Raw genomic sequence first — 22037 nt, 5'->3', positions numbered from 1 at the left:
TTTATAACTACATGTTTAGAGCATTCATTCATCTTTTTCCAATGTGGGATACAAAACTTTCTTTTATCTTTTACTTTTCTTCATGTTTTGTATAATATATATAAACAAAATTATTATTCAAATATATTCTTGATTGATAAAAATAAAGAATTATTGAGAAATATGATTTGTATATAGAAAATATTTATTTGTATAATAATTATTGTTAGGTTTATACAATTTGTATAAGAATTATTCTTTCAATGTGTATAATATTATTTATTAGTTAACATATACATAAATTTATAAACCTAAGCAAACCATTAATGATAAAGAACTAATGAATAATAGTTTATGTAATAATATTTGTTGTTAAATTATAATAATAGAAGATAGAGTATTAATATAGACGAAGAATTATGGACGATCTATAATATACTTATAAATAAAGACTTTTATCCCACATTGAAATAAAGAGTAACACATCCAAAATATGTAACTATAAAAGAGAATAATTAAATATACTATCTTCTAAATTAAATAAAATCCAATATACTCTCATCCAAGTATTGGCATTTTAAAAATCAAATCCAACTTTAAGTATGGAGTAATTTTTTTTTGTCTTTTTAGTCTTTATTATGTATAAAATGTGCTTAAACAAATTTCAAACAATAAGGTGAAAATTACAATTTTATTGATAATAAATTTGAATTAGACTAAAAATTACAACTTATAATGAATATATTTTATTTACAAAAATTAATAAACACTATTTAAAGTTAAACCTTTTGATTTTTAAAATATCAATACTTAATATTGGACTTGAGCATTTAAATTGGAAGAGAGTGTATTGAATTATAGGGAAAATACTACTTGAATTATAGAGAGTGTATTGAATTATAGAGAGTGTATTTCAACTTATAATGAATATATTTTATTTACAAAAATTAATAAACACTACTTAATATTTTATTTATCATTAATGATTTGCTTATGTTTATAAATTTATGTATATGTTAACTAATAAATAATATTATACACATTGAAAGAATAATTCTTATACAAATTGTATAAACCTAACAATAATTATTATACAAATAAATATTTTCTATATACAAATCATATTTCTCAATAATTCTTTATTTTTATCAATCAAGAATATATTTGAATAATAATTTTGTTTATATATATCATACAAAACATGAAGAAAAGTAGAAGACAAAAGAAAGTTTTGTATCCCACATTGGAAAAAGATGAATGAATGCTCTAAACATGTAGTTATAAAAGAAAGTACTTCAACATATTTTGTCTCACATCGAAAGTGGAACATTAAACATTCAAGGATGTCTCTATAAAAGAGAAACAACCAAGAATGGTTTCATAAATTCGCAAGCCCATCAAATATATATGGGCTATTACGAATTTCTTGTATTCATTTGTTTGTAAAAATTGATTTTAAATATAAATATCAATTTTTATAAATAATTTTTTTAAAAAAAAAATCGGTTGAACCGTTGAACCGCCGGTTCAAACCGGTAAACCGCCGGTTCACGGTTCACGCATCCTTCGACCCTGAACCGGCAACCCGCCGGTTCCGGTTCATAAACCGACGGGCCGGTTCGGTTTGTGCACGCCTAGGATGAAGGGAGTGTGTGGATAAAATGTTCAGATACTTGAGCGGCATTGTCTAACACACTTAGTTAGTAATTCAGACACATAAGGTACCAAAAATTTTCACTATGAATTAAGAAAAATATCAAAATTTTATGAACAATAACTTTTTAAAAACATATCAATTTTATTTAGAATACAGTGTGATTTATTTATAAGAAAAATCGACTTTACTTAGAAGAACAATAAATTTTATATTGAAATTATTTGTTGGTTATATTCAAAATTCAATAATGTGCATGTGCATGGGTGATAGGAAAATTAGGAAGCACATATTAAAACTAGTGTCACCACCCAGCAGGTGCAGGTGCAGGTGCAGTTATTGAAGATCCACTCCACATACCATAAAAGTGGATGAACCTACGCTGAATCTGTTGTAAATTTAGGAAGCAGCAGTGTGCGCGCACACGAAGCTGTGCGTGTCATTCTTCACCGCCCCGCCATCCGCCAAAACATGGCGCGCATAGCATCCCTTCCCATCCTTGGCGTAGTAGCTCTGCGACGTCGCAGCCGCCCCCGACAATATCTCGCACTCCCGCACAAACATCCACCCCCTGCTCTTCTGCCTGTTCTCCGATTCGCTCCTCATCCCTCCACTCCCCTTCTTCTCCTCCTTCATCGCGTGCTCCACCTCCGCCGCGATCCAGTACGTCTCATTCTCCGATCCCGGCATCACCCTCGCCCTCACCTGCAGCGGATACCTCCTCTCACGCGCCATCTCCGCTACCGAGTGCCCTGCGTCAGATCTCACGCGCACCTCCTCCACCGCCCTCACCGACTGCCTCACCCTCACCTTCCTCCCGCCGTGCTTCAGCACTAGCTTGCTCTCGAATTCCACTTTACCGTACACGTGAGTCGTCAGATTTCCGGCGCTGGAGTTCACCCACCCTGACGCCTCCCTCTTTGTCTCCCCTTCCACCTTGAATTTTCCGTCCAGATCGTGGAATTTCGACTCGCGTTCTAGCCGCTTCCGTGGATCTCTGTACTCGATCGGGCCAGCGGTGACGCTATCTCCGTTGCTGTCGATCCAGAGGTGCAGATTTGCGTCGATTAGCCAGTAGGGAAGCGCATCGGTGACCTCGAGCCCTAGGGAATGCAGATTGTTCCCCTTTTCGAGCATGATGCCTAAATACGGCGTCAATTCGATCTCGTAAGAGGGGAAATCGAATGCTCCGATTGAAACCAGAGGCTGCCAGAACAGAGGATCGATTCCTCCGCCGTAGATCACCGGGAAAGGAATCACTGATCCGACTACGTTGTCATTGAGTTTCACGGCGACTTCTCGGTACGAGCCGTGGCCTCTTTTAATCGGGATATTATTGATTTCCAAGTAGTAATCCGGTGGATTTGAGTACCAAAACTCGTCTCTGTCATGAGGCGAAACGTAGATCTCGATCACGGCTCTGTAAGTGTTGGACGGAATTTGAATGTTTCTCGAGATTGAATCCGATCCGTTGTCGATTCTGAACCAGTGGCCTCCGTCTCCCGGCGCAGAGATCGGCACGATCAGATCCGCCGGATTTTGATTCAATTCGAGCGATTCAGAGCTCTTTTCCGGCCGGATCAACGTTAACGGGGCGGCGTGATCGGTTTTGTTGACGTCGTAGTAGAGGAAGGTGACGTTGACGTCGTAGGTGTCGTTGGTGACGTGGCCGACGAGGCTGTAGAGCGCGATGGAGAGGGTGAGGTTGGAGCTGCGGAGGAGGGAGGCGTAGCGGGTGACGTCCTTGCGGAAGTTCCAGAAGGTTCCCTCGGGGGTGGGGTCGGGGGTGCTGGAGCGGGCGAGCTCCGCGCCGGATAGCCAGACCGCGGCGATGCGGCCGCGGTGGGAGCCGTTGGAGGCGGCGGAGAAGTGGAGGACGGCGTTGGACCAGGAGCAGTTGGCGGGGGGGGAGTAGGTGGCGTTGGCGGTGGGGGCGGAGAAGGTGTGGGAGAGGAGGGGCAGGATGCAGGAGGGGGTGAGGGAGTCGAAGGGGAGGGGGCGGGTGACTTCGATGTATTGCTGGGGCGGGGCGGGGGCGGACTTGGCGCGGCGGAGGTGGGTGGTTTTGGAGAGGTGGAGCGGCAGCGACGACGTGGGGGAGAAGGGAAGGGTCAGGGTGAGTGAAAGGAGGAGAAGGAGGTGGTGGAGGAGATGGAGAGAAGGATGCATGGTGGTTGAGATGAGAGAGTTTGGAGGAGGGGGAAATGGATGAGATTTATGACTCGGTTTTTTCTTGTCAAGTATTTATAGAGATAAACAAACTCACAATACTTTTGCATGGATGAAAATTTAGCACCATATAAAAAGATTCAATTTTGTTCATAACAAATTTGGACGACTGATCATCCACGTGTATTTCATGTAAACTTTTGTTTGACCATAGTTTTGAATAGAAAACATAAGATCAGATTAATACTCACTCATGAAGAAATTTTCAATGCACAAAATTTTGTCTGTAGCCTTTTGCTGCAAATTGAAATCGCATGCCATAGATAATGTTAGGATTCGCACACACAAGGCTTTCACACACTCAATAAGATCACACACACACTCACTGTTGTATGAGATCACACAATGCAGAAAACACACACACTCACACTTTGAGTATTGAAGATGATAAACTTGGAGAGAAAACTGGAAAACTCTTTATTGATTAAAACTCTTCTCTAAACTACTTACACGGTGAGCTATTTAAAGCTCTATAATCAAGTAGCAACTGCTACTAACTAACTACAAGAAGAATCAAGAAAGCAAGAAGAATAACCGCTACATCTCAGCTAACTAACTGCTGCTCCAACGGCTAGTTCGGCTAGGTTGCTTCTACCTTCTCGGTTCAAGACCGAACTCCTTCCTCGGTTCAAGACCGAACTCCTTCCTCGGCTTACAACCGAACTCCTTCTCGGCTTACAACCGAACTCTTCCTTCTCGGCTCGGCTTACAACCGAACTCTTCCTTCTCGGCTCATTCCAGCTCAACGCCGAGCTTCCTTACCGAGCTTCCTTACCGAGCTTCCTTACCGCTGAGCTTACCGACTTCTGCCTTCTTCTTCTCGGCTAGTTCCAGGCTAGTTCCAGCTCGGTAAGCCGAGCTTACCGAACTCCTTTCTAGCCGAGCTTCTTCCAACTGAAATGAGCACTCCATTATTACAATTCTCCACCTGAGGGCTCATCTCAGTTCTTGCACAAACATTGATCAATTTCTTGCAATGATCAAACTTCCTCTCCTTTCCACCTGTATTCAGCTTGGATTTGTCCACCAAAATCCATGTTTTGTTCTTGAGTAAAGACTCTATTTCCTCATTCATGGCTTCAATCCATCTTTCTCTATCTTTACTCTGCATAGCTTCTTTATATGTGAGTGGATCTGCACCATCAATACCTTCAGCTGCACACAGAGCATAATACACAACATCAGAGAACTTTGTTGGTGGCCTTGTTTCTCTTCTAACTCTGTCCCTTGCAAGCTGATAGTCTCTGATAGAGTCTGATATAGACTCACCAGCCTGGTTGCCCTGAGTTGGAGCCTCTTCTTTATCTGAATCAGACTCACTCCCTGAGTCAATAACTCCACCTGCTCCTAGGCCAACCCCCACAGGCTCCACCTTGAAGAAATCACCCTCATCTTCACTGGAGTCCAGCTTATCTTTCAGGTATGGCATCTGATCCTCCAAGAACACCACATCCCTACTCACCAAGACCTTCTGTTTACCGGGCTCAATACACCAGAGCCTATACCCCTTAACACCCCTCTGATACCCCAGCAAGATACATTTCAGAGCCCTAGCTTCAAGCTTACTTTGCCTAGCATGAGCATAGGCCACACACCCAAACACCTTGTATTTTGAGTAGTCACTATGAGCTCCATACCACATGTAATCAGGAGTTTCAGATTTCAGGGCAGTAGATGGGCATTTATTGATGAGATAGGCTGCTGTATACACAGCCTCACCCCAGAATCTGCTGCTCAAACCAGACCCAAGAAGTAGGCACCTCACCCTCTCTAGGATTGTCCTATTCATCCTTTCCACAACACCATTTTGCTGAGGATTACCAGGAACAGTCCGGTGCCTCTTCATACCCTTCTCTTTACAAAACAGATCAAACTCAGCAGACAAGAACTCTAGGCCATTGTCTGTCCTTAAGCATTTAACACTTCTACCCTTCTCTAGCTCAACCTCCTTACACCATATCTTGAACTTTGTGAGTGTTTCAGATTTTTCTTTAAGAATATATACCCACAACTTTCTTGTATAGTCATCAATGATAGCTAGATAATACTTTCCTCCACCAATTGAACACACCGGTGAAGGCCCCCAAAGATCACTATGTATGTAGTCTAAAGGGGCTGTAGAAGAGTGAATACCTGTAGGATAGGGTGCCTTCTTAGCCTTTCCAAGTATACATTGCTCACATGGGTCCATCTTGTTGAAATCTCCAGAGATCAGACCCTTCTTGATGAGTTCTTTCAAGCTTCCTTCGGCTGGGTGGCCCAATCTCTTGTGCCATAGCATTATGGAATCATCTGACACTGCATTGCTTTCTCCATCAACAGCCTTAGCCTTCAGATAATAGAGAATATGCTCTCTGTCAGCCTCCATCATCACTGCATCTCCAGATTTCACAAACAATTTTCCTTGACTCATCAATATGGTGAACCCTTTCTGTTCCAGCATTCCCAATGAGATGAGGTTCCTCTTTACTTCTGGAATATACCTCACCCCAGTTAGGATCTTTATAGAGTCATCTTGTAGGCTTAGCTTTACCTTCCCTATTCCTTTGATCTGACAAATGTGATTATTACCAAGAACAACCGTACCCGATGCTTCTTGAAGATCATGAAACCAGCTTCTATTTGGGCACATATGGAAGCTGCACCCCGAGTCCATTATCCACCTATGACTGAGCCCACTATCACTGATATTCATGAGTTGAGCCGGGGGATCAGCACTCTCCACACAATCAGATTGATTGTGTCCCTCAGAGGCCATCTTTCTCTTCCATGCATGACAATCTTTCTTCAAATGTCCAGGTTTCTTGCACCAATAGCAAGCTCTGGTTTCCTTCTGAGCATCAGAACTTGAGGGTTTAGGGCCCTCAAACTTCTTCTTGAAGTTCTGCTTCTTGAACTTCTTCACATTCAAGGCCTCTGCAGCTTGAACATTGGAGCTTGCAGAGCCTCTGTTGGCTGTCTTCTGGAGTTCTTTGGCCATCAAGGCTGAATAGACTTCTGCATAGGTGATAGGTTTATCTCTTCCATAGATAATTGCATCACTTAGCTGGTCATACGAGCTAGGCAAGGCATTCAATGTGAGAATGGCCTTATCCTCATCTGAGATCTTGACATCAACAGATCCCAGGTCATCAATGATCTTGTTGAACTCCTCTAGCTGCTCAATGATGGACCTATCTCCAGAAAAACTATAGGCATACAGCCTCTTCTTGAGATACAGCCGGTTAGCCAAGGATTTGGCCAAGTAAACTTCATCTAACTTGTCCAAGATCTCCACCGCAGTCTTGGCTTCTTGAACTTCCCTCAAGACCTTATCTCCAAGGCACAGAATCACTGCAGAATGTGCCTTGAGCTGCATTTCCTCCATCTTTGCCTGAGCTTTTTCATCAAGCACTGGAGCCTTTTCTTTCTCCTCTGGTTTTGCAAGAACTGCCGCCAAGCCTTGTTGAATTAAAACCGCCTTCATCTTCATCTTCCACAGGCCATAATCATTCTTGCCTGTGAACTTTTCTGCATCAAGCCTTGCTGCCATCTCTGAAACCGTTTGATCCTCTGCAAATCAGCTTCAATATCCCTTTCCCACAGACGGCGCCACTTGTTAGGATTCGCACACACAAGGCTTTCACACACTCAATAAGATCACACACACACTCACTGTTGTATGAGATCACACAATGCAGAAAACACACACACTCACACTTTGAGTATTGAAGATGATAAACTTGGAGAGAAAACTGGAAAACTCTTTATTGATTAAAACTCTTCTCTAAACTACTTACACGGTGAGCTATTTAAAGCTCTATAATCAAGTAGCAACTGCTACTAACTAACTACAAGAAGAATCAAGAAAGCAAGAAGAATAACCGCTACATCTCAGCTAACTAACTGCTGCTCCAACGGCTAGTTCGGCTAGGTTGCTTCTACCTTCTCGGTTCAAGACCGAACTCCTTCCTCGGTTCAAGACCGAACTCCTTCCTCGGCTTACAACCGAACTCCTTCTCGGCTTACAACCGAACTCTTCCTTCTCGGCTCGGCTTACAACCGAACTCTTCCTTCTCGGCTCATTCCAGCTCAACGCCGAGCTTCCTTACCGAGCTTCCTTACCGAGCTTCCTTACCGCTGAGCTTACCGACTTCTGCCTTCTTCTTCTCGGCTAGTTCCAGGCTAGTTCCAGCTCGGTAAGCCGAGCTTACCGAACTCCTTTCTAGCCGAGCTTCTTCCAACTGAAATGAGCACTCCATTATTACAGATAACCTATGAATGAAACAACAATACTATATTGAACATGATTTATATCTGTAGTTACAGAAACTTTAATTAAAAATGGCATTGAAATTTACTGGATAATATCAGGTGAATTTTATTTTATTTTTATTTTTAACCTTTTGGAGGTATGCCTACAATTTTTTTTCAATGCATTTAGAAAGGCTCAAAACCAGAAATGACGAACAGAGGTCCAATGTTCGAAAGAGATTCAACCAAAAAGAGAAAAGTCTATCCACAAACTTCCCCAAGCAACATACATGCGACTTTTTAACCTCCGTTCCAACCTCTGATATTTCTCAAATCTTTTGTTAATGAATTGAGTGAGAGTGCAAACCTTGGGGGCACCAACTCCTAGTCTACGAGTGAAGGCGCAAAATTAACATTTTCTTCTCGAAGTCCCAATTTGATACCTTGAAACATCATTTTATTTCGAACAACCAAATCGATCATGATATCGCGTAAAACAAGAAGATCCACAACTCTCTGTCAAACTTGCAAAAAGGAGTGCCCAACCAAGATAGGAAGCATGCCATTGGCTTTTTGGGCAAGCAAAAAGAAATATTCCACCTGTAGCAACAGTAGTACCAAAGGTTACTAGAGACTCTGCGGTTGAAGATAATGTGTTCCAAGGTCTCTGGCTCCCCCTTGCAAAAAATACATTGATCATCTTCAATTCTGGAGGCGCCAAATCTGAGTAGCTTGTCCTTTATCATGAGTCTCCCCTGTATAATGAACCATTCATGTAGCCTACGGATTTTATTATTTTTTGTAATCGAATTCCAGCTCTCAGGCACAAGGTAAACATGCACCGGCACGAGCGGTCCATAGCCTTCCTTGATCGCGTTGCAAATGCCCTAACTTTGAAATTAGATAAACGGATTTCCAAGGAAAGTTTTTGTCCCGATAGAATTCAGTTCAATTAGTCCGAATTGAAAATAGCACGCCTCCCATATACTACATGATTGTTACCAAAATCTACTGAAAATTTTCTAGCTATTTAATTCTGTAATATTATCATTTGATAAGATTTTGTTATAGATTTTTTAGATGCGTTTTGATTGTCTATAGGGAAGTTTTACTTTCATCTCATATCTGTGAATTGACTGTTTTACAGAACATCATTTGAGGAAAGAGTGTGTTCAATAAAATTAGTTCCTAATTACTCCCTCCGTTTCATAATAGTGAAGACGTTTCTTTTTGGCCCGTAATTTTAAAATTTTTTGTTAAGTTGATTAAGTAAAGGAATAATAAAGTAAGAAATGAAAAATGTAGAAAAATAAAGAGAGAATAATACTTTTACTAAAAAAAAGAAATTACTCTACTATTTTGGAACGTACTAAAATGACTCCAGTACTATAAAATAGAGGGAATACAATATACCATAAAATTGAAATGAACTTTTTTAGACATCTAATACAAGATAAAGAATCTTGACTGACAGGACACATCTTATATTTTCAATGAAATAAATTTGTCTTACCTTTTCCAAAAGAATTCCGCCTCTAACTTGACTGACATATACTCTCCCTCTTTCTGAAAAATAACAATATTCAAAATAATACGAATTTTAATACTCAATTATTAAAATAAAAATATAAAAAGAAAAAAATGATTAAAGTATTGTTAGTAGAGAATGAGACTCGCCCATTAGAAAGAAAAAAATTTCCTTAAATAGAATTGATCTATTTTTAAGGACAACTAAAATGATAAATGTGGTTTATTTTTGAGGGAAGGAGAGAGTAGTATTTAAAAGAACCCATAGACAATAAAACTAAGACCAAATTATATAAATTGATTCGACTGACATCTCAAATTTAAAAGTATTGAAATATGAAATTATAAATATACTTCATGCCTTCATGCTTTCAAGACTCGGGTTTCAACTTCTTCTGTCAATTTGCAACGACTTAGAAAATCTCCTATAATTTCTTACATATATTTTATCTATGGTGTATTATATATATTTTAATTATATTTTAACAACTTATTTGTATAACTCTAGAATATTACAATAGCAATGAAATCAAATGCAAACTCTAAATATTGTACAAATTCCAAACTATGATCTGGACCATTAAAAAATGTCAACAGATGACAAAATAATAGCAACATAAAGTATCAACACAATGTCAACGGTTGACACCATGTTGATATCATATTGACATTGTGTTGACATTGTATTGACATTGTGTTGACATTAAAATCTTGACATTTTACATTGTGTTGACATATGTTGATGTTGTGTTGACATTGTGTTCAAAAGTTTGGAGTTTGTACAATATATGAGTTTGCATTTTATAACTACCCTACCACAATATGTACTCCATATTTGTAGTAATAAAATGCTAACATTTATTTAAATCGTGATATTTAATCAAATTATGGTTAATATCGTAAGATTTGAAATCAGAATGCAATATTTTGTATACAAATAAGACAATTGCGAAAATTAAAATTGATGATTTAATATTTTGATTTTAAAATTATGAGACTAACTAAAACTTGATTAAAAATCATGAATTATATTTCATATATAATCATACTAATTACAAAATTTGGAATTATTATCTATATATGTCTTTAATATTTTATAAATCTGTGAAAGAAGTAGGAAATGTAAAATATCTGAAATAACAACATTGAGGGGCGCAGAAAATATAATGTGTTAATCTTGATAATTGGTGATTCTGTGCTTTACGTATATCTCATGCGCATTAATGGCGCATTTATCTCATTAAATAAAATTTAGTAATAACAAAATAAAATAAGTATTCCGTGAATAAAGATTTGGAATTGAATTAAGATTTAATCAACAAAGTACAAAATCCAGTCCGAATACAATAATTTTGCTCATACGCATATAATTTGAGTCCACGTTCTAAAAATATTTAATCGTAACTCCTCTTATTGGTTAGTGAAATCATAAATATTGAAAAAATTATTGGCCAAATCAAGCCTTATATATACTCTAGGCCTAAGCATTATAGCCAAAGTCTGCTCCCAACTTGTTTTTTTCTCAACTGCGATGGATCAATTCGGATTCAACGGAGCTGACGTCTGGAGCACCACCGGCGACCAAAAGGGGAGCAAGGAATCCATTTCCAACACCGGAAAAGCTCAGCAGAAAAAATCCGAGCCGGTGAACATTCCTGGGTGGTCGAGCAGGGCACGTGTGGGAGACTATTCTGAGAAGGGAACAGAGGGAATGCCGCCTCACGAGTACCTGGCGAAGACGAGAGGAGCGTCGCCTTCGGTGCATGAAGGGAAGGGGCGGACTCTCAAGGGCAGGGATTTGAGCAATGTAAGGGATGCTGTATGGAAACAGGCCGGCTTTCAAGATTAAGCTCAACATATAGTAATAGTACTATATGTTATCAATTCATTTATGAATAATAAATAAATGGATATATATGAGTAATGAGTTTGTCGAAACTTTTCTTGAATGAAAATGATAAGTATATTTTTATGTGACAAAAGGAGTATATATGTTCTGGACTAGTATTCATATTTTTTTAATTTCTTGGTCTGTATGTATGGATTACTTTACTTCCTAATTAAAGGAGGCATTATATATACTTTCAATGGGAAGTGAGTTTGAGAAAAGGATTGGACGTGGTGAGAAATGAAGATAAAATGTGGTGTATTGAAGTGGGGAAAAGTCGGATCGTGTCTTCGTGTGCTTACAGGGAAAACTATGCAAGTGCTTGGTCAAGACACCGCGTTTCTTAAATCCGCTGGATCACTAGGTCCAGGAACTCAAGGAACACAGAGTGTTTTTGTCGTTGGACACACTCGACTCCCCTTAAAAAATTAAATCCCTCAACCCGAATACTATGGATTAGTATAGGGAAGTGGGGTCGATCCCATGAAGATGGAGTCGTGAAGTAGTGCTTAGAGACTCTGGAAACAAGCGGCTGCTGCCACGCAAAAGGGTTGAGGTTTAAACTACCACTAGACCTAGGCACGGAACACTTATAAAATCAGACATCAACGCCGAAAGAAACAATTACTCACTAGACCGTGTAAATGACTGACTAAATATGACTAGGCAGAGAGAATTAAAAAGTGGGGACCATGACATTCAAATAAGGTAAGTACAGAAAAAGCTGCAACTAATAAACTCATGCAATCTCCTAACCAACCCAGACGCGTAAATGAAGAAAACAGAGCATACTCCTAGATTCAAACAGAATATAGAAATCGGGACGCTGGAAACTTACTACGAATCGGACATACGTCAGATCTACATAAACTAGGCGAAATGAAATAAAAACACGTAGGCTAGGCATAAAATTAAATCAACACGGCTCAGATTCACGTCGAATGCTTAATCCACTCCGGATCCAAGCCATCCGAACTCAACACCCAGCAAAATCAACTCCATAACTCCGATTCTCACAGATCTGCTCAAATCAACTCCAAATCCCAACAATCACAGACAACCTTACAACATCAACAAGTTAAAAACCCGATTCATCCACAAACAAACTCCATTCTCCCAGATCCAACCACGAACCTGCAATAATCCAGAAAACAACCTCGAAAACAACCAACTCCAACAATCCAACTCAGAATTCAAGTAAACATAATCAACAAACAAATATCAACACAATCGCCATAAGCTAAAACGAAACTTGCATAAAAACAGAGAAATATCCAGAAAACAAAGAGGTCCGAGCTTCGAACAGCGAAGCTCGGCGAATTCAGCAGAAACGAAAACGGAAAATAAATTGTTTCTTCGCCCTAAGAAGGACGGTGTTACGACCAGATCGAAATGTATGAAAGCTAAAGGTGAACCCCAAGTACGCCCTGAATCTCCCCACGATAGAACCCAAGTGTGTGAAAAAGTGAACTAAGCTACAAGCTGTTCTCGAGGTCTCCAACCGAGAAGATCCCTCCAGCGTGCATGCTTCTCCCTTTTATAGACGCGGACATAACCTTCTAGAGTCTTCGTAGAAATCTCTATTCTACCCTTCAACTCCGAGGCTTCCTCCGTCGAGCAATTTTCCGCATAATGTCCACTCTTTCGCCTTCTTCCTAGGTCCACGCAACTGTCTCCCTCCTTTGCTGGACCTGGCGAAAATCTTCACACACCTGGCTTAAAACGAGTGTTAGACCCAGAAATTTCACGAATTAAAGCCCTAGACCTATGCATGAAATTAGTCTTATCATGTATTTATAGAGTGGAAAATAGGAAAAAAATAAATAATTAGAAAACCTTAGTCTCGAAACCCGCAATGGGACGGAGTATACGCTGGACGATTACCGTCCGCCCTATAGTCCACAGACTAAGTTAAGAGCATGGGTATGAGACGCGCCATGGTCCGTCCCCCAGCAATGATGACCGATGCGTAAGACGGGCTATCGTTTGCACCATCGTAGTTGATGTTGTTAGTTCTATTCAGCAAACACTTCAACCCATGCAAATGCAATCACAAATACATGCCAGCTAGACATCCAAGAATAGCTAGTTTTTACTACATAACATAATTTATTGGAAAACTATATTCATCTAACTTCAGAAATGTTCGTATTTTTAAAAATATATCCTCATAAATAACTGTTTAATATATACATGTAATAAATCGAAAAAAAATCTAATCACTTTTTAATTAAGACATTTTTCATGATTCTTTAGTCGATTAGGTTACAAGCTGAACTGTCTAATATCAAAACAACTTACATACTGAAATTGTCACAAAGTTAATAAAAGAGCAAAAGATTATACTATCAATTAAAGTTCCCATCAAATTTATCGCTAAGTTAGCACATAAGGAATCAACGAATGCATTTTTCCTTAAATTTTAATATACAAGTATTGAGGAATGATATGCTATATACCTTATCTGAGCTCCTTATTTGAGCACCACTCTCGTTTGAAGCACGTTTAACATTGTTCGTTTCGATTTATATATTTAGTTTGATTCTAATACATTAAAAAATGTTATTGAAAATTTTAATTTCACAAAATTCATAAAAATCAAAGCTTGATTTATTCATTTTCCCTATAACTTTGAATAAATTAATAAAATAACAAATCAAGCTTTGATTTTTATGAATGTTGTGAAACTAAAAATTTCAATAATATTTTTTAATGTATTAGAATCAAACTAAATATATAAATCGAAACGAACAACGCTAAACGTGCTTCAAACAAGAATGGTGCTCACATAATAAGCTCACATAAAGTATGTAGCATATCATTTATCTAGAAGTACTAGTACTAAACAAATAAAATTTTATTAAACAATAAGCATACATATTTATAATGGTGGATTTAGGTAGTCTCGGAAGGAGTAAATAAAATAAAAAAAACCTGTGTGTAAATAAGAATTATAGTATTCCAGAATTTGATTAAGTATATTAAACTACACTCGTTTTGATATCTATACTAATATAAAGTGACAGTTTGATGAAAAGTCAAAATTGCCCTTTTTGGCGGGAAATTGTAAAGGTATTTTTGTTGCCCTTTTGGTCATTTTGTGCTGGCTGTATTCAATTATATTTTATGTTTTTGTTTATATTTTTAAAAACATTTTTTTAGGCTTAATAGTGCACATAACAGTTTCACCAGCCTAAAATAAAAAACTGGTTGGCCGTGTTACACTGCAACCAAGAAATTTCCATGTTTCCAAAGCTACTTAGTCTTTTAGGAGTATCACTTTCTAAATAGCTAATAAAATTCCTTATGGTTGTGTGTGACACATTGTGAATACAAGTATGATTATTAATAACACATCAATACATTTATTTAGCTTGTGCCTATACAAACATAACATAATTTATTGGAAAACTATATTCATCTAACTTCAGAAATGTTCGTATTTTTAAAAATATATCCTCATAAATAACTGTTTAATATATACATGTAATAAATTGAAAAAAAATCTAATCACTTTTTAATTAAGACATTTTTCATGATTCTTTAGTCGATTAGGTTACAAGCTGAACTGTCTAATATCAAAACAACTTACATACTGAAATTGTCACAAAGTTAATAAAAGAGCAAAAGATTATACTATCAATTAAAGTTCCCATCAAATTTATCGCTAAGTTAGCACATATGGAATCAACGAATGCATTTTTCCTTAAATTTTAATATACAAGTATTGAGGAATGATATGCTATATACCTTATCTGAGCTCCTTATTTGAGCACCACTCTCGTTTGAAGCACGTTTAACATTGTTCGTTTCGATTTATATATTTAGTTTGATTCTAATACATTAAAAAATGTTATTGAAAATTTTAATTTCACAAAATTCATAAAAATCAAAGCTTGATTTATTCATTTTCCCTATAACTTTGAATAAATTAATAAAATAACAAATCAAGCTTTGATTTTTATGAATGTTGTGAAACTAAAAATTTCAATAATATTTTTTAATGTATTAGGATCAAACTAAATATATAAATCGAAACGAACAACGCTAAACGTGCTTCAAACAAGAATGGTGCTCACATAATAAGCTCACATAAAGTATGTAGCATATCATTTATCTAGAAGTACTAGTACTAAACAAATAAAATTTTATAAAACAATAAGCATACATATTTATAATGGTGGATTTAGGTAGTCTCGGAAGGAGTAAATAAAATAAAAAAACCTGTGTGTAAATAAGAATTATAGTATTCCAGAATTTGATTAAGTATATTAAACTACACTCGTTTTGATATCTATACTAATATAAAGTGACAGTTTGATGAAAAGTCAAAATTGCCCTTTTTGGCGGGAAATTGTAAAGGTATTTTTGTTACCCTTTTGGTCATTTTGTGCTGGCTGTATTCAATTATATTTTATGTTTTTGTTTATATTTTTAAAAACATTTTTTTAGGCTTAATAGTGCACATAACAGTTTCACCAGCCTAAAATAAAAAGCTGGTTGGCCGTGTTACACTGCAACCAAGAAATTTCCATGTTTCCAAAGCTACTTAGTCTTTTAGGAGTATCACTTTCTAAATAGCTAATAAAATTCCTTATGGTTGTGTGTGACACATTGTGAATACAAGTATGATTATTAATAACACATCAATACATTTATTTAGCTTGTGCCTATACAAACATAACATAATTTATTGGAAAACTATATTCATCTAACTTCAGAAATGTTCGTATTTTTAAAAATATATCCTCATAAATAACTGTTTAATATATACATGTAATAAATTGAAAAAAAATCTAATCACTTTTTAATTAAGACATTTTTCATGATTCTTTAGTCGATTAGGTTACAAGCTGAACTGTCTAATATCAAAACAACTTACATACTGAAATTGTCACAAAGTTAATAAAAGAGCAAAAGATTATACTATCAATTAAAGTTCCCATCAAATTTATCGCTAAGTTAGTACATATGGAATCAACGAATGCATTTTTCCTTAAATTTTAATATACAAGTATTGAGGAATGATATGCTATATACCTTATCTGAGCTCCTTATTTGAGCACCACTCTCGTTTGAAGCACGTTTAACATTGTTCGTTTCGATTTATATATTTAGTTTGATTCTAATACATTAAAAAATGTTATTGAAAATTTTAATTTCACAAAATTCATAAAAATCAAAGCTTGATTTATTCATTTTCCCTATAACTTTGAATAAATTAATAAAATAACAAATCAAGCTTTGATTTTTATGAATGTTGTGAAACTAAAAATTTCAATAATATTTTTTAATGTATTAGGATCAAACTAAATATATAAATCGAAACGAACAACGCTAAACGTACTTCAAACAAGAATGGTGCTCACATAATAAGCTCACATAAAGTATGTAGCATATCATTTATCTAGAAGTACTAGTACTAAACAAATAAAATTTTATAAAACAATAAGCATACATATTTATAATGGTGGATTTAGGTAGTCTCGGAAGGAGTAAATAAAATAAAAAAACCTGTGTGTAAATAAGAATTATAGTATTCCAGAATTTGATTAAGTATATTAAACTACACTCGTTTTGATATCTATACTAATATAAAGTGACAGTTTGATGAAAAGTCAAAATTGCCCTTTTTGGCGGGAAATTGTAAAGGTATTTTTGTTACCCTTTTGGTCATTTTGTGCTGGCTGTATTCAATTATATTTTATGTTTTTGTTTATATTTTTAAAAACATTTTTTTAGGCTTAATAGTGCACATAACAGTTTCACCAGCCTAAAATAAAAAGCTGGTTGGCCGTGTTACACTGCAACCAAGAAATTTCCATGTTTCCAAAGCTACTTAGTCTTTTAGGAGTATCACTTTCTAAATAGCTAATAAAATTCCTTATGGTTGTGTGTGACACATTGTGAATACAAGTATGATTATTAATAACACATCAATACATTTATTTAGCTTGTGCCTATACAAACATAACATAATTTATTGGAAAACTATATTCATCTAACTTCAGAAATGTTCGTATTTTTAAAAATATATCCTCATAAATAACTGTTTAATATATACATGTAATAAATTGAAAAAAAATCTAATCACTTTTTAATTAAGACATTTTTCATGATTCTTTAGTCGATTAGGTTACAAGCTGAACTGTCTAATATCAAAACAACTTACATACTGAAATTGTCACAAAGTTAATAAAAGAGCAAAAGATTATACTATCAATTAAAGTTCCCATCAAATTTATCGCTAAGTTAGTACATATGGAATCAACGAATGCATTTTTCCTTAAATTTTAATATACAAGTATTGAGGAATGATATGCTATATACCTTATCTGAGCTCCTTATTTGAGCACCACTCTCGTTTGAAGCACGTTTAACATTGTTCGTTTCGATTTATATATTTAGTTTGATTCTAATACATTAAAAAATGTTATTGAAAATTTTAATTTCACAAAATTCATAAAAATCAAAGCTTGATTTATTCATTTTCCCTATAACTTTGAATAAATTAATAAAATAACAAATCAAGCTTTGATTTTTATGAATGTTGTGAAACTAAAAATTTCAATAATATTTTTTAATGTATTAGGATCAAACTAAATATATAAATCGAAACGAACAACGCTAAACGTGCTTCAAACAAGAATGGTGCTCACATAATAAGCTCACATAAAGTATGTAGCATATCATTTATCTAGAAGTACTAGTACTAAACAAATAAAATTTTATAAAACAATAAGCATACATATTTATAATGGTGGATTTAGGTAGTCTCGGAAGGAGTAAATAAAATAAAAAAACCTGTGTGTAAATAAGAATTATAGTATTCCAGAATTTGATTAAGTATATTAAACTACACTCGTTTTGATATCTATACTAATCTAAAGTGACAGTTTGATGAAAAGTCAAAATTGCCCTTTTTGGCAAGAAATTGTAAAGGTATTTTTGTTACCCTTTTGGTCATTTTGTGCTGGCTGTATTCAATTATATTTTATGTTTTTGTTTATATATTTAAAAAAAATTTTTAGGCTTAATAGTGCACATAACAGTTTCACCAGCCTAAAATAAAAAGTTGGTTGGTCGTGTTACACTGCAACCAAGAAATTTCCATATTTCCAAAGCTACTTAGTCTTTTAGGAGTATCACTTTCTAAATAGCTAATAAAATTCCTTATGGTTGTGTGTGACCCATTGTGAATAAAAGTATGATTATTAATAACACATCAATACATTTATTTAGCTTGTGCCTATACAAATCATAGTTCACCATGTTAGTATCTGTATTTATAAAATCTGATATAAAATCTGATATCAAAGTTCACCAAGTTATTATGGTTATTTAACTAAGAAGGAATAGCATCAACTCACAAATTAGAAAAATGAAATATAGGACAGGAGAGAGAAATCTCAGACACATTTATGGTGTGGGAGATAGAGAGACGAGAGAAAGATTGAGAGAGAGATTGAGAGTGATAGAATTCAAGAGAGACAGAGAGAGAGAGGGGAGATAGCTTAATAAAAACATATATCTAAATTGCTAAGTAACTTTTTTAGAGTATTAAACCTCTTTCCAATGCAATTTTTCCCTGAAAAAGATAAAGAAAAGGTCAGTGTTTATGTATATGTAATGTGTAGAAATCGGTGTTTGTAAATATTGGTGTCTGTAAATATAGGGAGAAACACTTCAATAAATAATTGAAATTATACAGTAATCTTGCAACATACCATATCTGCAAATATCACAATTAAACAAGCTTCCTTAATTTATGGTTTGAATGCAGTAGGATATGATATGTATCTTATCAGTAAATATAGGAATTACTGATACCTGTTGACAATTAAATCTCAATGTAAATAAGTAGTATAGAAGAGTAGTGACATAAGTATTCTGTAAATTTACTGTATTTGAAATTTTACAATTGTATAGTGCAAATTTTATACTGATATGAAGCAGTAGGATATGATATGTAACTTAGCAGGTATAGGAATTAATGGTACCATGTTGACAACTAAATCTCACTTTACATAAGTAGTATAGAAGAGTAGTGACATAAATATTTCTGGAAATAAATGTAATTACCAGATAAGTAAATTTATCTTGAATATCCTTATAATATTTGTTGATTTTTGTTTTATGTATGAATTGTTTGTCTTCCTTAAATGAATTCATAACCTGTGCATAAAAATGGAATTATTAGTTCTGGAATTAACTTTAATTGAAATTCTACAATTGTATAGTGCACACTTTATACTGATATGAACATAGTTAGGTGTATTGTACTAATGTTAGAAGTGGACTTAATGATTGGTAATCTGTTATAGAGAGGGTATTAAGTTACTTATTGGAATGTGTCTAAACTCATATTATTTATTAAATGTGTTACCTTTTGAGACCCATCGCTTTGGCTTTCTTCTTCTCATATAGACTTGAAGAGGTTGCAGCCTCTATTTAGGTAGCAGGCTGTTTGAATCTTTTTGTCTCTTGCTTTTTTTTGGAGAGAGTGGCTGGCGGCTGCTTTTTAGGGTTATAATGAATCCCTTTTGCACTCGTGTAGAATTGGATTAGTCTAAATAGAGGAAATACCAATCATCAAGGTCATTAATTGGCTTAGGCAAATGCACCAATCAATTAATTGCTTTAACTGATTCATTCTGTTTCCAAGACACAACTCCGACTCATTTATGTTACTTATCATTAATTCGGGTAATGCATTACCTATTATTGTTAATTCATTTTTTACATTGTTTTATTGTTTTTATACTCATTTAATAATTACTAAAATATTATCCGGTATTTATTTTTAATCAGATATGTGAAAAGTACTCCTAATCATTCTGTTTTTTTGGGAATATGGTATGGTGTACATGTGTGCAGTGCAGCCTGCTCTCCTTCCTGTATAAATATGGCTAATCACTCAGTTTACAAATCAGTTAGCTACACTCTCTTAAAAACTGCAATCAACTTCTACTCTCAGTGATAAGCTCGATTTTTGGTAGTTCTTTCTTCATTTCAATTATTTAAATCCAGTAGGGATTGTGTAAGATACCTGAGTGTTTTACCCTTTGCTGGTTGATCTTCTTGGCATCTTCTTGCTTTCACAGATGTCTCTCTGTTTGTTTCACTATTTCTGCAAAAATCAAGATTATATTGTTATTGATTGATGTGAATGATAAGTGGACTAAGTGTTTCATCTTCTGACAATTGTCTGAAAGTTAACACTTTTATTGTGTGTACATGCATAATAAAATCTTTTGTACAATTTGGGAATCAAATGTTGATTCCTATCTCTCTGATTTCAAAAAGAGTGAAGGAACTATTCCGATTGTTATTGTTCAAATATGTAAGCCTAATTTATTTAGAGGTTTCATTTCTCTAACATTTGTCTCTTTGTTATTGTTTTTTCTTCTTTGTTTATCTGACATAACTGTATTCATCAATTGTGTTTTTATGTTTTAGGTGAAATGAGAATATCAACACACTTTCAAGCATCAAAGGTTCTAATTAATCCAAAATTAGATGAAGTTACTGATTTTAGGAAAAGGTATAAGCTATTAGTTGTACTATAGTTGTTACATTTTTTAAGATGAATATGTTTTTACAGCTTTGTAGTCTCTTATTATCTTATTGTCAACTGATTTTTGGATGATATTTATATAGAATTGACTGTGATGAGAGATTTATTCGCAATGGTTCTTTGGGTCCAGTTGGACCAAACATGAGCAGTGAGTTTGATAATCTTACAGTGAAGTCTCTTGAGGATTTAGAATGTCTAGAGGTATTAAATACTTCTTTTTCAACTGAAATGAATAAGTTTACCTTGACTTATTTTGTTAATAATACTGTCTTAAACTATAATAGTTCCTTTCTGCCATTTATTCACAGGATGGGTTATATTGGGTTTTTGGAAAGATTGTATCTGTGGAATCACATTATGATACATGGTATTACATGTCATGTAAGACCTGTTTCAAGAAGGTTGAGGCAGAGGATAATAAGTTTTACTGTTCAGTATGTAAGAGCACTTATTCCCATGCTTATAGAAGGTATGATAGCATTGTATTTTTATCATAAGAATATTGAAGCAGACTTCAGTAAGTTTAATATTTGCTAAGTAACATGTTTTTAATATTTATCTTATGCATGTATAAAATTTATTGTCAATATTGTTGATGATACAAGCAACACTTCAGTTTTAGTGTAGGATAGGGGGGGGAATCCAACTGATAGGAAAAAGGTTTATGAATTTGTAGGGGCTGATAATCAGGTTTGTTATTTAAAATATTGATATGATGCATTTATTCTTTTTGCTTTTAATCTTTAGTAGCTTTTACTAAAATCACTTAAATTGCAGGTTTTGCCAATGGAGGACATTGCTAAAGAAATTGAAAAGAAGTCGGTGAGGCAGAGTGTGTTGTTCAAGCTCCAATTCAGAAATCAGCTGGAGTATTACAAATCTTATCCACATACAGTGAACAAAGTGTGCAATAATCCTCATGTTGTTGAGAAGTACACCCCCCTAAAGCT

The 22037-nt window shown here is 35.2% G+C and overlaps 2 protein-coding genes across 2 annotated transcripts; one reads left to right on the top strand and one right to left on the bottom strand.

Annotated features, from left to right (window-relative positions):
• Positions 1 to 2032: 2032 nt before the first annotated feature.
• Positions 2033 to 3802, bottom strand: LOC121774585 (peptide-N4-(N-acetyl-beta-glucosaminyl)asparagine amidase A-like). Its single transcript, XM_042171433.1, has one exon. It carries the CDS (start codon positions 3800 to 3802, stop codon positions 2033 to 2035), a length of 1770 nt encoding a protein of 589 aa, XP_042027367.1.
• Positions 3803 to 11153: 7351 nt separating this feature from the next.
• Positions 11154 to 11471, top strand: LOC121774577. The gene has a single exon (XM_042171427.1). The coding sequence runs from the start codon at positions 11154 to 11156 to the stop codon at positions 11469 to 11471; it is 318 nt and encodes a 105-aa protein (XP_042027361.1).
• Positions 11472 to 22037: the final 10566 nt, after the last annotated feature.

Source organism: Salvia splendens, chromosome 2, assembly GCF_004379255.2.
Source record: "Salvia splendens isolate huo1 chromosome 2, SspV2, whole genome shotgun sequence".
Taxonomy (NCBI): Eukaryota; Viridiplantae; Streptophyta; class Magnoliopsida; order Lamiales; family Lamiaceae; genus Salvia; species Salvia splendens.
The sequence above is the reverse complement of the archived record's forward strand: the minus strand, read 5'-3'. Positions and strand labels throughout refer to the sequence as shown.

What these genes read in the sequence shown, in the direction of transcription:
- LOC121774585 (XM_042171433.1), bottom strand. Translation starts at nt 3,802, where the DNA reads ATGCATCCTTCTCTCCATCTCCTCCACCACCTCCTTCTCCTCCTTTCA.
- LOC121774577 (XM_042171427.1), top strand. Translation starts at nt 11,154, where the DNA reads ATGGATCAATTCGGATTCAACGGAGCTGACGTCTGGAGCACCACCGGC.